Here is a 16,891-nt window from a genome sequence, read left to right on the forward strand (position 1 = left end):
CCAGTCTATGTGTAGATTAAAGTCCCCCATGATTACTGTATTACCCTTGTTACATGCGCCTCTAATTTCCTGACTTATACTCTGCCCTACATTACAACTACTGTTTGGGGACCTATAAACATCTCCCACCAATGTTTTCTGCCCCTTTCTGCCCCTTCTACATCTTGATTTTCGGAGCTAAGATCCTTTCTCTCTACTGTCTTCATCCCATCCTTTATTATCAGGGCTACCCCTCCTCCTTTTCCATTTTGCCTATCTCTTCTAAAAGTTAAGTAACCTGGAATATTTAGTTCCCAACCTTGGCCACATTGCAACCACATCTCTGTAATGGCTATTAGATCAAACCTATTAATTTCTACCTGCGCTATTAATTCATCTATTTTGTTGCGAATGCCTCGCACATTCAGATATAGTGCCTTTAGCTTTGACTTATTTCTACTTTTCCCTGATGTCACCTTAGTCACTGATGCCTTATTTCCTTTGTTACTCTCTCTGTCTCTTCCTGACCCACTCTGCTTATTTTTACCCAAAACTCTACTCTACTCTGCTCTAGAGCCTTGACATTTCTCTCGCTGCTTTTAAATTTACTCTTTCCTGAATCCTCTCATCCCCCCTTCATTTGTTTAAAGCCCTGTCTACTAAGCAGTTCAATCAGCGTGGCTGATTCTAAATTCCAGCTTTGAATAATGTTCAAAGTCTCATCAGATGAGTTTTGCTGGTTCTCAATCTGGATTTCAGGTAGCCTTTTGTTAATATATAGAACATATAACATACAGCACAACAAACATATTCTCCGAAGATTTGGGATTAAAGCTGTTTCATCACTGTTAGTTGTGACCTTATTGACCTTAAAAAAATACTACAAGTGACACTTTCCACTCCAGCACTATGATGTGAACCCTCATCATTTAACCAGGGAATAATCAAAAACACTAATATTGGTTGTGTCACCTCCTGGAACCCATGTTGCAATCTGTTAAAATAAGGATAAATGAACTTTCAAAATATTGGGCTTTCTTTCAGTGCTACTAATAAATCTCCTGTGGCATATTGATTGACAGATCCAACGGTTGAGGTAGTAAGCGAAATGGAAGATATTACTAGAGAGGAACATGGCACAGCAGAGTTTATCTGTCAGTACTCCAGACCAGTCAAGGCTCTGTGGAGAAGAAATGACAAAGAGATTCAGCCTGATGGTCATCACGTGATTATTGACCAGGACTGGAATGTAGCAAAACTGAAAATCTGTGATGTCACCCCTGCGGACAGTGGGACGTATACTTGTGAGGCAGCTGGAACAAAGGTTGCTGCAGTGCTCAGTGTTCCAGGTGAGCCCTGGAGAAATATAATGCTGCCCCAAAACATAGTGCATATTATGCTAAATCTTAAATGTCAATTTAACCTAACAAGAAGTTAAACGAAATACAGAAGGATACAGTATATTTGTTAATGGCATATTTACAATGCTTTTAAAACCTAGGCTTGAAATCATTAAACCACCATTTATTAATTAATCTCATCCTCACACTAACTCTCTTCAACCATTGTGGTGATTTGCATTCTTGGTTCTAACCTTTCACCTCGGTTTCTTAATACATTAAAATACTGATGATCATAATCATCTCATCCAGTCAGGGAACACATTTATGGTTTGTTCCTTTTCCAAAGCTTTCTGCTGTATCTATTAATAGTCCCTCTTCACACTGGGCCGTACAAATTTATCTGCCAAGTCTCAGATAATCAACCTTTAAAATTTTAGTTTCTAAAATAGAAGAACATTTAAAATGACTTTCCTAAATGGGATTCACATAGCAATGAAAAATGAAATGCAAAGAATGCAGGGGTGAGCCAGGTTAGTCATGACACATTTTACAAGGGAAGTGACAGATGAATTTCTGAAGGAGAGAAGATCAGAAGGTGTTGTTGATTTCCAGTAGTTATACGTACCTACTACAGGTAGTTTTGGCAGTGGCTCAGGAGATAGTTGCCCAGCTGTAAGAATTGGATACACAATAGGCGGGGGGGGGGGGGGGGATATGTTTGGAAAAAATAATTAGTGATTACAAGCTCTGAGTTAAAAAGAAACTTTTTAGGGCCTTTCTGCAATTTAAAAAATCAAACCCGGAAGAACCTTTTGCAATTCCATTAGCCTTATCTGTCAGAGTTTAGCTGTTAATAGTAAAGCTGCCTGTTAGTCACACAGACTACTATCTTTGTAAATTTCTGTCAGTGCCACTCACTTTGTTCATATTTTCACTAATGGTGTGAAATTCTTCATGCTAATAAATCTTATTGCCCAAAGCCTCAATGTACTAGCTGCAGGGTCTCTTGATTCAGAATAGACCCATACCTCCTGTTCTCATATAGATCACATCAGGTGCTATTTATGAGAATAAAGACATGATATGTAACACACATCAGCTTTAGAAAAAAAGCATTATTGTTTAGGGTCAGCAGACTCCTCATGACTGCATCTTTCCTGATTATGGTAACAAAGATTGGCTCATTGCCAACATAGAACTCTAAAATACTGAGATTCAGCGAGTACTTTTAATTGCAGACTCAGTGGTTGTGCTTTAGGTTCTATCTAAGAATGGGAACCCACCATGTAGAAGACGAATCCTAATACTTCCGACTGAGAATCTTTTTTATTCGTTTGTGGGATGTGGGCGTCGCTGGCAAGGCCAGCATTTATTGCCCATCCCTAGTTGCCCTTGAGAAGTGCTTTGAGGCATTCAACTGCCAGTTTTGCCAATGAGCCCAATAGGAATAGGATTTGTTGACCAAAGCATCATGCAGCTCCAGATAGCTATGACAGATGGGGAGATGGGGGCCTTTTCCAAATTTGCTGCCCCTGTTTGAAAACCAATTGCAGGATATTGTGTTGCAGCAGGAAACAGTTGCCCATTCTTTTGTCTCAAACAATGAGGCCTATGGCATTTGGTGTATTGTTTCAGCAACTGACATGGCTATGTTTAGAATTGTCCCTGTGGAAAATGAAGTCATAACTATTACAAGTAACTTTTGCCTGGAAAGGATTTTTTGGAGGACAGGGTTTATTAACTTTGGAATATTTTAAGGAAGGTCAACAGAACAGTATGACAGGCTGCCTGTGTAAAGTAGAATCTTTTTGCAAATCCCAGATCAGCTGCAATCTGAGTCAGCGCCTGATGGTGCCTTAACCCAGGCAAACTAATTTAGAAATTGTGCCTAGTTATATCTGCACTGATCTTATGATTGGTCTCAATGCCCCCATTTTCTGCCACAATCCCGCCCGCAATTATGTGGGTTCGTGGAGGAGAATTTCCCCCTCCCCTAACCTACAGCACCAGTTGCCTTGTAGTGTCATGACAGCATTTTCACGTGCATGCTCAGCATATGAATATTCATAACCAATCAAGCTGCTGATAGTTGTAGGGTATATATAGCATGCACACAATTCTAGAGCTCTATAGGTTGGTAATCATTCACTGCTTGGCTTTCTTGCGTAGCTTGGAAAGGAAAATAAGAAAATGTTTTAATTTGAATTAACTTATAAGTTGCTTGTTTGAGTTGATAGTGTGTTTACGGTTAGGAGCTCAATAGCATGCATTGTTGCAACAAATATTAGTAAAAGTGTAACATATAGAATGTAAGATGTAATATTGCTAGGTGTTAGCTGTGGCTCAGTGGGTAGCACTCTTGTCTCTGAGTCAGAATTTTTTTTTCTCGTTTTTATGGGATGTGGGTGTCGCTGGCAAAGCCAGCATTTATTGCCCATCCCCAATTGCCCTTGAGAAGGTGGTGGTGAGCGGCCGTCTTGAACCGCTGCAGTCTGTGTGGTGAAGGTACTCCCACAGTGCTGTTAGGTAGGGAGTTCCAGGATTTTGACCCAGCGATGATGAAGGAACAGTGATATACTTCTAAGTCAGGATGGTGTGTGACTTGGAGGCGGTGGTGTTCCCATGCGCCTGCTGCCCTTGTCCTTCTAGGTGGAAGCGGTCGCGGGTTTGGGAGGTGCTGCCGAAGAAGCCTTGGCGAGTTGCTGCAGTGCATCTTGTAGATGGTACACACTGCAGCCACAGTACGCCGGTGGTGGAGGGAGTGAATGTTTAAGGTGGTAGATGGGGTGCCAATCAAGCGGGCTGCTTTGTCCTGTATGATATCGAGCTTCTTGAGTGCTGTTGGAGCTGCACTCATCCAGGCAAGTGGAGAGTATTCCATCACACTCCTTATTTGTGCCTTGTCGATGGTAGAGAGGCTTTGGGGAGTCAGGAGGTGAGACACTCGCCGCAGAATACCTAGCCTCTGACCTGCTCTTGTTGCCACAGCATTTATGTGGCTGGTCCAGTTAAGTTTCTGATCAATGGTGACCCCCAGGATGTTGATGGTGGGGAATTCGGTGATGGCAATGCCATTGAATGTCAAGGGGTGGTGGTCAGACTCTCGCTTGTTGGAGATAGTCATTGCCTGGCACTTCTGTGGCACGAATGTTGCCTGCCACTTACCAGCCCAAGCCTGAATGTTGTCCAGGTCTTGTTGCATGTGGGCATGGACTCCTTCATTATCTGAGAAGTTGTGAATGGCACTGAACACTGTGCAGTCATCAGTGAACATCCCCATTTCTGACCTTATGTTGTAAGGAAGGTCATTGATGAAGCAGTTGAAGATGTTTGGGCCTAGGACACTGCCCTGAGGAACTCCTGCAGCGACGTCCTGGGGCTGTGATGATTGATCTTCAATCACGACAACCATCTTCCTTTGTGCTAGGCATGACTCCAGCCGGTGGAGAGTTTTCCCCCTGATTCCCATTGACTTCAGTTTTACTAGGGCTCCTTCATGCCACACTCAGTCAAATGCTGCCTTGATGTCAAGGGCAGTCACCCTCACTTCTCCTCTGGAATTCAGCTCCTTTGTCCATGTTTGGACCAAGGCTGTAATGAGGTCGGGAGCCGAGTGATCTTGGCAGAACCCAAACTGAGCATCAGTGAGCAGGTTATTGGTGAGTAAGTGCTGCTTCATAGCACTGTCGATGACACCTTCCATCACTTTGCTGATGATTGAGAGTAGACTGATGGGGCTGTAATTGGCCAGATTGGATTTGTCCTGCTTTTTGTAGACAGGACATACCGGGTCAGTTTTCCACATTGTCGGATAGATGCCAGTGCTGTAGCTGTACTGGAACAGCTTGGCTAGAGGCCCATAGCCTTTGCTGTATACAGTGCGCTCAGCCATTTCTTGATATCACATGGAGTGAATCGAATTGGCTGAAGACTGGCTTCTGTGATGGTGGGGACCTTAGGAGGAGGCCGATATGGATCATCCACTCAGCACTTCTGGCTGAAGATGGTTGCAAACGCTTCAGCCTTGTCTTTTGCACTCGCGTGCTGGGCTCCACCATCATTGGAGGATGGGGATATTCATGGATCCTCCTCCTCCTGTTAGTTGTTTAATGGTCCACCACCATTCATGACTGGATGTGGCAGAACTGCAGAGCTTTGATCTGATCCGTTGATTGTGGGATCGCTTAGCCCTGTCTATAGAATGTTGCTTTCGCTTTTTAGCATGCATATGTAGTCCTGTGTTGCAGCTTCCCCAGGCTGCCACCTCATTTTTAGGTACGCTTGGTGCTGCTCCTGGCATGCTCTTCTACACTCCTTATTGAACCAGAGTTGATCCCCTGGCTTGATGGTAATGGTAGAGTGAGGGATATGCCGGGTTATGAGGTTACAGATTGCGGTGGAATACAATTCTGCTGCTGCTGATGGCCCACAGCGCCTCATGGATGCCCAGTTTTGAGCTGCTAGATCTGTTAACGTTGTGTGTTCAAGTCCTACTCTAGACATTTCAGTGTAGTACTGAGGGAATACTGCACCGTCTGAGTTGCTGTCTTCCGGAGAGACGTTAAACCGAGGCCCCATCTGCCCTTTATTGTATAACTGTACTGAGCCCTGTTCTCTAAATTGAATTTTGTGGTCCACAATTTCAATTTAAATAATACTGCAGGGTGAAGGGCAGTGAGGCCTATCATGCCTCAGCACCCCAATGTAAAAGATCCCATGGCACTATTTTGAAGAAGAGGAGTGGTGTTCTCCCCGGTGTCCTGGCCAATATTTATCCCTCAATCAACATCACTAAAACAAATTATCTGGTCATTATCACATTGCTGTTTGTGGGGTCTTGCTGTGCGCAGATTGGCGGCTATGTTTCCTAGATTACAACACTGGTTACACTACAAAAGTACTTATTTGGCTGTAAAGCAGTTTGGAACATCCTGAGGTCATGAAAAGGTGCAAGCCTTTCTTTTATTTATGTAACTGTACTGAAGCCCTGTTCTCTAAATGAAATTTTGTGGTCCACAATTTCAATTTAAAATAATACTGCAAGGTGAAGTGGTTTTATTCTTGAGTATTGTTGAGAAAAATATTTCTTCCCTTCACCTTTTTAAATCTTTTTTTTCTTTAGCATCAAATGCGGTTGAGCTGCCCACAATCTTTCTGAAAATGTTCTCACTTAATGCCCCTCCCTGTTACAGGTAGCTTTAAGTAGCACAGCATAGAGTTTGGGAGCCGAGGAGGCGTGAAGCATGTTTTAGTGCCCTCAGTCTCTCAGACTATCTGTGACTTTTTAAAAAAACAAAACAATTTAAACTTCAAATTGATGGGGGAGAAATTGGGTTGTGTAGCGCCCATCTTTTAGCTGCTATACAGCCTCCTAACACTTGAAAATGGGGTCTGAGATCCGTCAGCACACTTCCGACAGGAAGTGCGGCAGACACCATCTTGGTAAAGAGGTTTGTGTGCGTGCACTAATGACCACTGGCAGCATGCAGAACAGGCAGATTATGACGTCAATCAGTATGCAATGCTGATCTGACGCCAGCCCTGCCATTTTCAATCGCCACGCTCCAGCCTGCGCACAGCTAAACACACGTTAAACGAAATGAAGGACCCCCCACCAGTGCTATTTAAAGGGATCATGAACTACTTACAGGTTAGATGCTGGATTATTTCTCCTGGCTGCTGGCACAATTATATGTGGTTTTGGAGCTTTTCTTTTGGATAAATTTTAAATAGTCTATAGGGAGTGATCTGGCTGGTGCTGAAGTACTTTTTTGTTGATTCAAAAGCTTGTGCTGAAACAAGTTGCTTCTAGACATGAATGACCTGGTAGGGCTTCCTCTGGGAATTGAGCATGACTGGGATAATGAAGAGAGGTCAAGCAGAGCTGGACAAGATGCTAGAAGAGGGGGGCGGAGAAGGGCTCTCATCAGGAGGCCATATCCACTGAGGGTCTTTAGGGTACAATTCTCTTACCTCAACTTCAGCGAGGTCCAATGCTAGGGAAAACTTTTCTTCACGAAAGAGGTTGTGACTGAAATCTGCTAACTGCTGCAGCCACAACGGCAACCTCAAAGCAAGACAAGGACGGCATTGCCTCTGGCTGTCGATGCGATCGTGACTCTTAACTTTTACGCGTCTTGACTCCTTCCAGGCTGCTCCTGGAGGTATAATCAACATCTCGCAGTTTGCAGTACACTGCTACATAAAGGGAGTTCACTGAGCCTCTCTTTTCAAAGAGGGTCGTGTCTATTTGCAACACCAAATTTCTGATTGGTCCTCTTGGAGGACAAAACCAGATTTCTGATTAGTCCCCTTGGAGGACAATACACACCCAACAGTTTGTCTGGAATTTGTAATTTGATCCTGCCTGATGGAGAGTAATCAAGTTCACTATAATGTGTCATTTTTGATCCATTCATTGTGACAGCCAGGCTCCAGAGTTCACATTGCTAACCCTACTGCTTTCAGAGAACACAGTTCTCACCGTGCTTCCCCCACCCCAAACACGTTCTTGACCTTCTCCCCGATTTCCTGACCCCCCCCCACGAGTTCCTGACCTTTTTCCCGCTCTCCAAGCTCCTCTCTCTGACCTCCTCCCTCTCTGTGCTCCCGCCCGCCCCCCATCAATCCCCTCTCTTCCTCCCCTTCGATCCCGTGCTCCCCCCTGCCCCCCCATCAATCCCCTCTCTTCCCCCCCTTTGATCCCATGCTCCCCCCCGCCCCCCCATCAATCCCCTCTCTTCCCCCCCTTCGATCCCCTCACTCCCACCTTGTGATCCCCTTTCCTCTTTTCCCCCTTCGATCCCCTCTCTCCCTCCTTCGATACTTTCTCCCCCTTCCATCACCCCCTCCCCCTTCCACTCCCCCTTCCATCCCCCCTCTCCCCCTTCCATCCCCCCTCTCCCCCTTCCACCCTCCTCTCCCCCTTCCACCCTCCCCTCTCCCCCTTCCATCCCCCCTCTCCCCTTCCACCCTCCCCTCTCCCCCTTCCACCCTCCCCTCTCCCCCTTCCATCCCCCCTCTCCCCCTTCCACCCTCCCCTCTCCCCCTTCCACCCTCCCCTCTCTCCCTTCCACCCTCCCCTCTCTCCCTTCCATCCCCCCTCTCCCCCTTCCATCCCCCCTCTCCCCCTTCCACCCTCCTCTCCCCCTTCCACCCTCCTCTCCCCCTTCCACCCTCCCCTCTCCCCCTTCCATCCCCCCTCTCCCCCTTCCACCCTCCCCTCTCCCCCTTCCACCCTCCCCTCTCTCCCTTCCACCCTCCCCTCTCTCCCTTCCATCCCCCCTCTCCCCCTTCCATCCCCCCTCTCCCCCTTCCACCCTCCTCTCCCCCTTCCACCCTCCTCTCCCCCTTCCACCCTCCCCTCTCCCCCTTCCATCCCCCCTCTCCCCTTCCACCCTCCCCTCTCCCCCTTCCATCCCCCCTCTCCCCCTTCCACTCTCCCCCTTCCACCCTCCCCTCTCCCCCTTCCACCCTCCCCTCTCCCCCTTCCACCCTCCCCTCTCTCCCTTCCATCCCCCCCTCTCCCCCTTCCATCCCCCCTCTCCCCCTTCTATTCCCCCTTCCATTCCCCCTTCCACTCCCCTCTCCCCCCTTCCACTCTCCCCTCTCCCCCTTCCATCCCCCCTCTCCCCTTTCCATCCCCTCCTCCCCTTCCATCCCCCCTCTCCCCCTTCCACCCTCCCCTCTCCCCCTTCCACCCTCCCCTCTCCCCCTTCCACCCTCCCCTCTCCCCCTTCCACTCTCCCCCTTCCACCCTCCCCTCTCTCCCTTCCATCCCCCCCTCTCCCCCTTCCATCCCCCCTCTCCCCCTTCTATTCCCCCTTCCATTCCCCCTTCCACTCCCCTCTCCCCCTTCCACTCTCCCCTCTCTCCCTTCCATCCCCCCTCTCCCCTTTCCATCCCCTCCTCCCCTTCCATCCCCCCTCTCCCCCTTCCATCTCCCCCTCTCCCCCGTATATTAAATAACCACTGCACCATTTCTGTAGAATGCTAACAATTTTTTTTATACACAATACCTCTGCATTTTTCCTCTGTAAGCGAATGCTGTAAATGTGAAATGACAGCATAAAATGCTGGAAATACTCAGCTGGTCAGGCAGCATCTCGATCTGAGACGTGAACTCTCTCCACAGATGTTGCGTGACCCATGTTCTGTCTTCTCAAAGGCCTTCATTTACCATCCAAGCCCTTGCAAGTGTCCAGCAGCAATCCCTATACACTTTAAAAAAAATACTTTTCACATCTATTGCAGCAAGCCACCACTTCAATAAAATTTAAAAAAAGTATAAAACCTTAAATTCAAACTTGCATGAACGATGTGTGTGACCCTTTAAGAGGTGCAGACATCGCCACTGTCAGCCTGCTTGCCCTGGAGAACTTAGGTTCCAGCGCTTAATTCAGCCATAGGGTTGAAGTTCGCACTTGTGATGTAAAGTTGGCGTTGCACGCCGATTTATATCACAATGCCGCCATTTTGTTGGGGATGGCGCTTCCAGTTAGCGGCAGTGCAAAGGTAAGCATGAAAACCGCCACCACCGGGGGAGCCGCCAGCAGCAGACAAAAGAGCAGCAGCCACTGTTTTAGCGCTATTTAATGGCGCTACGGGGTGGCGCTAAGGCCATGAATTTCTAGCCCCTAGTTCTTTGCATACATGTGCAGTGTCCATTAATCTTCTGGCATAACACTGTTAAACTTTTAACTCCCCAAGATGTCCAACATCCATCTCTCCAATTGGGGAGTTAAAAGTTTAACAAAACACTTGTACTGTTTTTCTGGAAATACTCAGCAGGTCAGGCAGCATTGACTCTGTTTCTCTCTCCACAGATGCTGCCTGACCTGAGTATTTCCAGCATTTTCTGTTTTTATTTCAGTTTTCCAGCATCCGCAGTATTTTGCTTTTGTACTGTTTTTCTTCCTTTTTACTGACTTTATAATTTAGCAAGTGTCCGATAATTAATAAGGAAATGCTCATTCCCAGATTTACAATGAATGCATTCTGATCCAATGCAAAGCCTTTCGTTAAAAAAAATTGAAAAGAGCCATTTTCCTATTGCACAGCTTAAAGGTGCCCCTAATGCAGCATAAATTGGAAATCTCAGTCACAGAAATCACAAGATGACTGATGCGTGAAGTAGAAAATGTCATACTTGTGTAGTAGCAACATTTTTGAGGCTGAGGCACATTGTTGGGCAGAGTAGAGGAAGCTATTCATGCTATACCTAACCTGGGAGTGCTTCATGGTGGCACTGGGTGTCTGAAATGACACTATGTTCTATTTCCAAGCGTGAATATCCCTCATTTTGAGAAGCACAAGATGGAACTAAAAAGTATAGGGGGAAAAATTGGGTTGCTTTGCGCCTCCCGTTAGTTGCCCAAGGGGGCGCAAACGGGGCGCATAGCGCCCAGGTGCTACGCCACTAACTCCTCCCGCGAAATTCAGCGAGAGGGTAGCGCCGGTGGTAGTCAGTAGTGTCCCACGCTCCTGTACCTCCGCCGATGACGACATTGCTGTGCGCAGCGCCCTGCTCACGCCCCGGCTGCAAACTTCGCTCGCGCCCCCCTGACCTACCGCCAGACGCTATGTCTGACAGGGTCAGGGTGCTGTGTTTGCGGCCACGACACCGCAAATTAAAGGGCAGGTGCTGGGCGACCAATTTTTTGGGCCGCCTGCCAGCACCTGCCCCCTTCGCCGCCTCCTGCCGGGTGCCGGCCGCAATCGGTCAGCTCTGCACTCCTCTTGAGTGCCGGGCTCTTTTGCAGGCACCCCGCTCCCCGGTGGTCCAGCAGGGCCCCCGTGCGCGCTGCGCTAGGCCCCTCCCCTTTGACCAGGGGAGGGAGGCCTGCAGTACCGCAGCGCTATGTGCTGACTGTGGTGATTATTCTTTATGTTTAGTAAGAAGTATTTTGATTGGTTGTTTGTTTCCTGCCTTGGGATATATGCTGTAATCTCATTGGTAGTTGATGTCATGTGATTTGTGGTGGCCATCTTAAATTCAGTTCTTTCCAGCCTTTAGTTGGGACTGGGTGTTGAAGATGTGCTACAGGATTTTTAAGTTAATAAAGCCTAGATTAGAAAGGCAAATCTATTCTTTATTTCAATTTATTAACTTAAAAATCCTGTAGCACATCTTCAACACCCAGTCCCAACTAAAGGCTGGAAAGAACTGAATTTAAGATGGCCACCACAAATCACATGACATCAACTACCAATGAGATTACAGCATATATCCCAAGGCAGGAAACAAACAACCAATCACAATACTTCTTACTAAACATAAAGAATAATCACCACACTGACATTGCACGTAACGCCGTGATATTGAATGGTAGTGCCCCAAGAGGGAGGGGGAGCGCTTCCAGTAGCGCCCCGCCTCCTGCTTGGGGCGCTACCATTCAATACCCGGCATAGGGGCGCTAACTTCTTCGGGGCGCTAAAAGTATCGCCCCGGCAAAGTTAGCGCCCCAAAGGGGGCGCGACCCAATTTTTCCCCCATAGTATTAAAATATGCATAATTTTTAAAGGTCAAGCCATTGCCATGCTAACATGTTATTTCAAAAAATTAGTGCGAGTCACTGTGGTATTTGTATTTTCTTTAATCAGCAAAGCAACCTGATATTCTTGAAGGGCTGGAGAATGTAGATACAGCGGAAGGTGGTGAAGCTTTGTTTGAATGTCGCTTGTCCAGACCAGAATTACATGATTACAAGTGGCTGATGGATGGTATTGCCATTACACAGTCTGAAAACGTAGAAGCGGCAATCTTTGAAGCTGGAGGAAGACATCTGTTACTCTTAAAGAACCTAATTCCCTCGGACAGCTGTCGCGTGACCTTTGTATCTGGAAATGCCATGTCATCAGCGTATCTAAATGTTAAAGGTAAAAAATATTAGTGACATCCATGTTGTAAAATTTTCTTTTGGGAAGCAAGAGGAAACTAGTCCTCTCCAATTTAGCTTTAATTATTACAGCAATAGAGAGGGAAAAAATTGGTTCCTTCTAAATATAGTTGCCAAAGCATTGGACTGAGGAATTTTTATGAGCCCTAATAATCTCTTTCCTATGATTGGTTCTTGAGTCATAGTCATAACGGCACAGAAGAAGGCCATTCGGCCCATCGAGTCCGTGCCGGCTCTCTGTGTAGGGCAATCCAGTCAGTCCCATTCCCCCGCTCTATCCCCGTAGCCCTGCAAGTTTATTTCACTCAAGTGCCTATCCAGTTTCCCCTTGAAAACATTGAGTGTCTCCGCTTCCACCACTTCTGTCGGCAAAGAATTCCAGGTCATCACCACTCGCTGTGTAAAAAGGTTTTTCCTCACATCCCCCCGTATCTCTTGCCCAAAACCTTAAATCTGTGTCCCCATAGTCCCTGTACCATCAACTAGTGGGAACAGCCTTTCCCCATCTAGCCTATCCAAATCCGTCATAATCTTGTACACCTCTATCAAATCACCCCTCAACTTCCTTTGCTCTAACTAAATCAAATCCAACCTGTCCTTGTAGTTAAGATCCCCCATCCTCGGAACCATTCTGGTAAATCTCCTCTGCACCCTCTCAAGGGCCTTCACATCCTGAATTCACATACTAATTTGACATTTGTCACAATGATAGTAAAGGACGCTACTTATTTGATGTGTGTGTGTTTATATACATATATATATTTCTTCTATGTAGGATGGCATGTTAACATTTTGAAGTCAATGAGTGATACTGAAGTGGTCCAAGGCAATCATGCTGAATTTGAATGTGTATTGAGTGAAGTGGTCCCTATTACTGAAGTAAGCTGGTATCTGAATGAAACTGATATCCAACCAGATGAACATTGGGAAACAAAGGCAGAGAAAAACACTTACAAACTCATACTGAAAAATGCCCAATGTAATCATTCCGGAGAAATAACTTTTGCTTCAAGGGATGCCATTACGTCGGCAAAAGTAACTGTTATTGGTAAGATACTAGAGTTTGACATCAATGAAATCATGTGAGATTGATTTATTGCACTCCTTAAAAGTTTTTAAAAGATTGCATGAACAGCCTGTTAATGGAAAGTTGAAACTTCTTTCAATCCAGAGGTGGCTGGTTTGCGTTCTTGGACTGCCTAACACTCTAATCTATCGGCCTCAGATCAGTTTTTAGTGGGTTGCTCAGTGGAGCATCCTATGTTACTATAGTTTTGTATCATCAAATGAGAGTAGAACTGAATCTGTTTTTTCTTGCCCGATCTCTACTGATCAAACAGTTAAAAGTGCACTTAAAGGAAAAGGGCTCTAACCTGGTTTTCCTTTGTTGCATAGAGTCAAGTATCTGAGAAAAGATGAAAAATCAAAACATCAATTTAAATAAAAGTGATCTGATTTTTATAAATGTAATTGTATTTAAAATAATGGCAATATATTACACTTCCAAATAATAATGAGTTGCCAAAATGAGGTCATCTCGACACAGGTTTAATATTGTGCTCGTTAGTAAGTCTGTGTGGTGATTATTGACCCTGATATAATATCAACAGGGAAATAGGAGGAGAGGAGGAATATTGCTGTTTGTTAATGATAGATTTCCCTCCCTCCACTTACGCAGTTACAAATATAATGGTTAGACGAATAACTGAATCAAAGAAGAAAAGGAAAGAAATGAAATTGCACTACACAGTATTAGTAACAAAAGCATGAACCAGTTCCTATTAAATTCTTTTGTCCACTGTTTTATTAAAAGTGTTAACCCATTTATAAATGGCTTTGTTAAAATTCCAAATACAGGACCTTCATAACTAGCAGCGCACACCGTGTTTTCAGCCCTGAAGTTAATTTTTAGACTTGATCAGCATTCAGTGAAATGATGGATAGATCAGTGATTTTTGTTTTACCGTTCAGATAAATCTATTAAAATCAACCTATTGAGGTACAGTAACTCTAAAAATGCAACTCTTTGCATGAGGCATTGAACACATTTTTAAGTGAGACATACTTTTTTGTAGGAGGATTTACTAATTCTGGTTTATTTGCAATTCATAAGTCTTGAAATCATATCTGTATTTATGGCAAATTATTTTGAAATAGTTTATATGCATGACAAAATAAGTGACTGTCAATAGATCTGTAAATGAACAAATAGTGTAGGTGGATTTAATCTAGCTGAGGATAAATGCAATTTATCCATATAGGTGGTCAAAAAATGTATAATACAGTTTACACAAATTAATATTATGTTCGAATTTTATTTGTGTGATCATCATCTCAGGAACTTACGGTAATAATGATTCTAACTCTGCACCTCTAGGCCTTCCTGACCCTCCTGAAGATCCAGAGGTTGTTAGAAAAAACCACCAGTCTGTCACCCTGTCTTGGTTCACACCACTGAACATCGGTGGTAGTGTTATACTAGGCTACCATATTGAGATGAAACCTGCTGACAGCGACCGCTGGTTGCCATGTAACACAAAAGTCATTGAAGAGACGGAGTTCACTATTGCTAATCTCATACCAGGCACTGGTTATAGATTCCGTGTTTCAGCTCTGAACCGGGCTGGTGCTGGAAAACCTGTTCATTTACCGCAGACGGTTCTGCTGGGTGAGAATTGTGAATGCAGACCCACTTTAAGCACTGCACGCAGTTGCATGTATTTTGCGCTTTTACAACTAATCAGAGCTGCAACAGGACCTTGGTTCTTTTGCAAATCAAATGAGAAATTTAATTTTAAAGCACATCTTAGCTTCCCTTGTCACACTTTCTTTCCCATTGCACTATTTTACAAGGCATATGTACCTCCTGATACTTTAAAATCAAAGGACTTGAGTCTTAAAAGTTGTTATCAATGATTAATAGGTTTAGATTTGTAAAGAAAATTACATTTGTAAATGTTTTCACTTTTTTCAACAAACTGAAAGTATTTCTGCCAAGCCATCACTATATTCTAAGATACTTTCTGTAAAAATTTTAATCTAAAGCAGGTAACAGTGTGAGCACACACACATTACATTGGCTTGTTGAGCTGAAAAAACTGCTTAGTTTTACCTCTACCATTTCATCTCTGTAAAAATACCGTTAAGTTTTACTTTCTGCTTCTTGCTTAAAATAGGAGAAAATCACATAACTTTTCCAATTTTGATAGATATTGCTAAACTTTATAGTTTGACTACTTTGCTTAAACTGCAGTATCCTTATTCTTAGCCCTGTTTAGGGTATTTTATACTTCATAAAGAATTAGACTAATGGCTCATCACTGACTATATAGCATATTAATCATTTAGGATCTTTCATTGTTACTTTTATGATGTCAGTGTCATTTGATCTTTAAATGCCATAATTTTCATAGAGATTGTGAAAAATACTCATTTTTACTACTTTTTCCCATCAATTTTTCTTGAAGAATAATGACTTGTTGCTAAGGTACAGTTTCATGGGTCCTGAGCTTCTATTAGCCATTTATGCATGAGCCTAGGTAGTAAGCTGAGTTAAGTAACATGGAGTCCAGTTCTATGAAGTACTGCTTCTACAGAGTACTAAACTCTGGAATTTGGTGAGTGAGGGAATTCGGTGAGGTGGGGGTAAGAGGTGCTGCTTGATACATAACGAAAAATATAAACAACTAGGGTTAAATTAGGACTGTGGGTTAAGTTACAGTAAAGACCTAAAGCATATAACTAAATTTAATAAATTAAATAAGGTTATTACCTAGGTTAAAAACTATTAATAGACAATTGAGTATTTCAAAACTTGAAAACCTAATTAGTTAAATAAAATACAATAGAGATGTCAGGGCAGGTGCTGTGTTGCAGCTGTAGCATGTGGGAGCTGGTGGACCCCAGTGTGATCCACAGCAACCACACCTGCATTAAGTGTCAGCAGCTTGAGGAACTTCGGCTCAGAGTTGATGAGCTGGAGTCCGAGCTTCGGACACTGTGATACATCAAGGAGGGAGAAAGTTACCTGAACACTGTGTTCCAGGAAGCAGTCACACCCCTTAGGTTAAATACTTCAGATTTGGTCCGTGGTCAGGGACAGGAGGGTGTGACTACGAGTGAGGTAAGTATGGGGATCCAGAAGGTAGCACTGGAGGAGCCTCAGCTCTTGCACTTGTACAACAGGTACGAGGTTCTTGCAGCCTGTGTGGACGAGAGCAGGGACTGCAGGGAGGATAAGCAAACTGACCACAGCACCATGGTACAGGGGGCCATTCAAGTTGGGGGAGTAAAAAGGAATGTAGTAGTGGTAGGGGACAGTATAGTTAGGGGGATAGATACTGTTCTCTGCCGCTGAGAGCGTGAGTCCCTAAGGCTGTGTTGCCTGCCTGGTGCCAGGGTTAAGGACATCTCCTCGGGGCTGGAGAGGAACTTGGAGTGGGAGGGGAAGGATCCAGTTGTCGTGGTCTACGTAGGTACCAACGACATAGGTAGGACTAAGAAAGAGGTTCTGCTGAGAGAGTATGAGCAGCTAGGGGCTAAATTAAAAAACAGAACCACAAAGGTAATAATCTCTGGATTGCTACCTGAGCCACGAGCAAATTGGCATAGGGTCAACAAGATCAGAGAGTTGAATGCGTGGCCCAAGGATTGGTGTGGGAGAAATGGGTT

General features: G+C 44.7%; 1 protein-coding gene across 3 annotated transcripts in view; it reads left to right on the top strand.

Moving 5' to 3' along the window:
- obscnb (obscurin, cytoskeletal calmodulin and titin-interacting RhoGEF b) overlaps positions 1-16,891 on the top strand; it is a 656,492-nt gene that overhangs the window by 362,343 nt on the left and 277,258 nt on the right. For 2 of the 3 annotated variants that reach the window (XM_085987453.1, XM_085987451.1), the window contains 4 exons: positions 1,062-1,328; positions 11,925-12,200; positions 12,996-13,268; positions 14,598-14,888. In XM_085987453.1, coding sequence (XP_085843579.1) covers positions 1,062-1,328; positions 11,925-12,200; positions 12,996-13,268; positions 14,598-14,888 — 1,107 coding nt within the window. The remainder of the gene's footprint in view (positions 1-1,061; positions 1,329-11,924; positions 12,201-12,995; positions 13,269-14,597; positions 14,889-16,891) is intronic. The other variant, XM_085987452.1, reaches the window with a different exon arrangement.

This window comes from Somniosus microcephalus, chromosome 5 (assembly GCF_052327205.1).
Source record: "Somniosus microcephalus isolate GS21.2 chromosome 5, FLI_Smic_1.0, whole genome shotgun sequence".
Taxonomy (NCBI): Eukaryota; Metazoa; Chordata; class Chondrichthyes; order Squaliformes; family Somniosidae; genus Somniosus; species Somniosus microcephalus.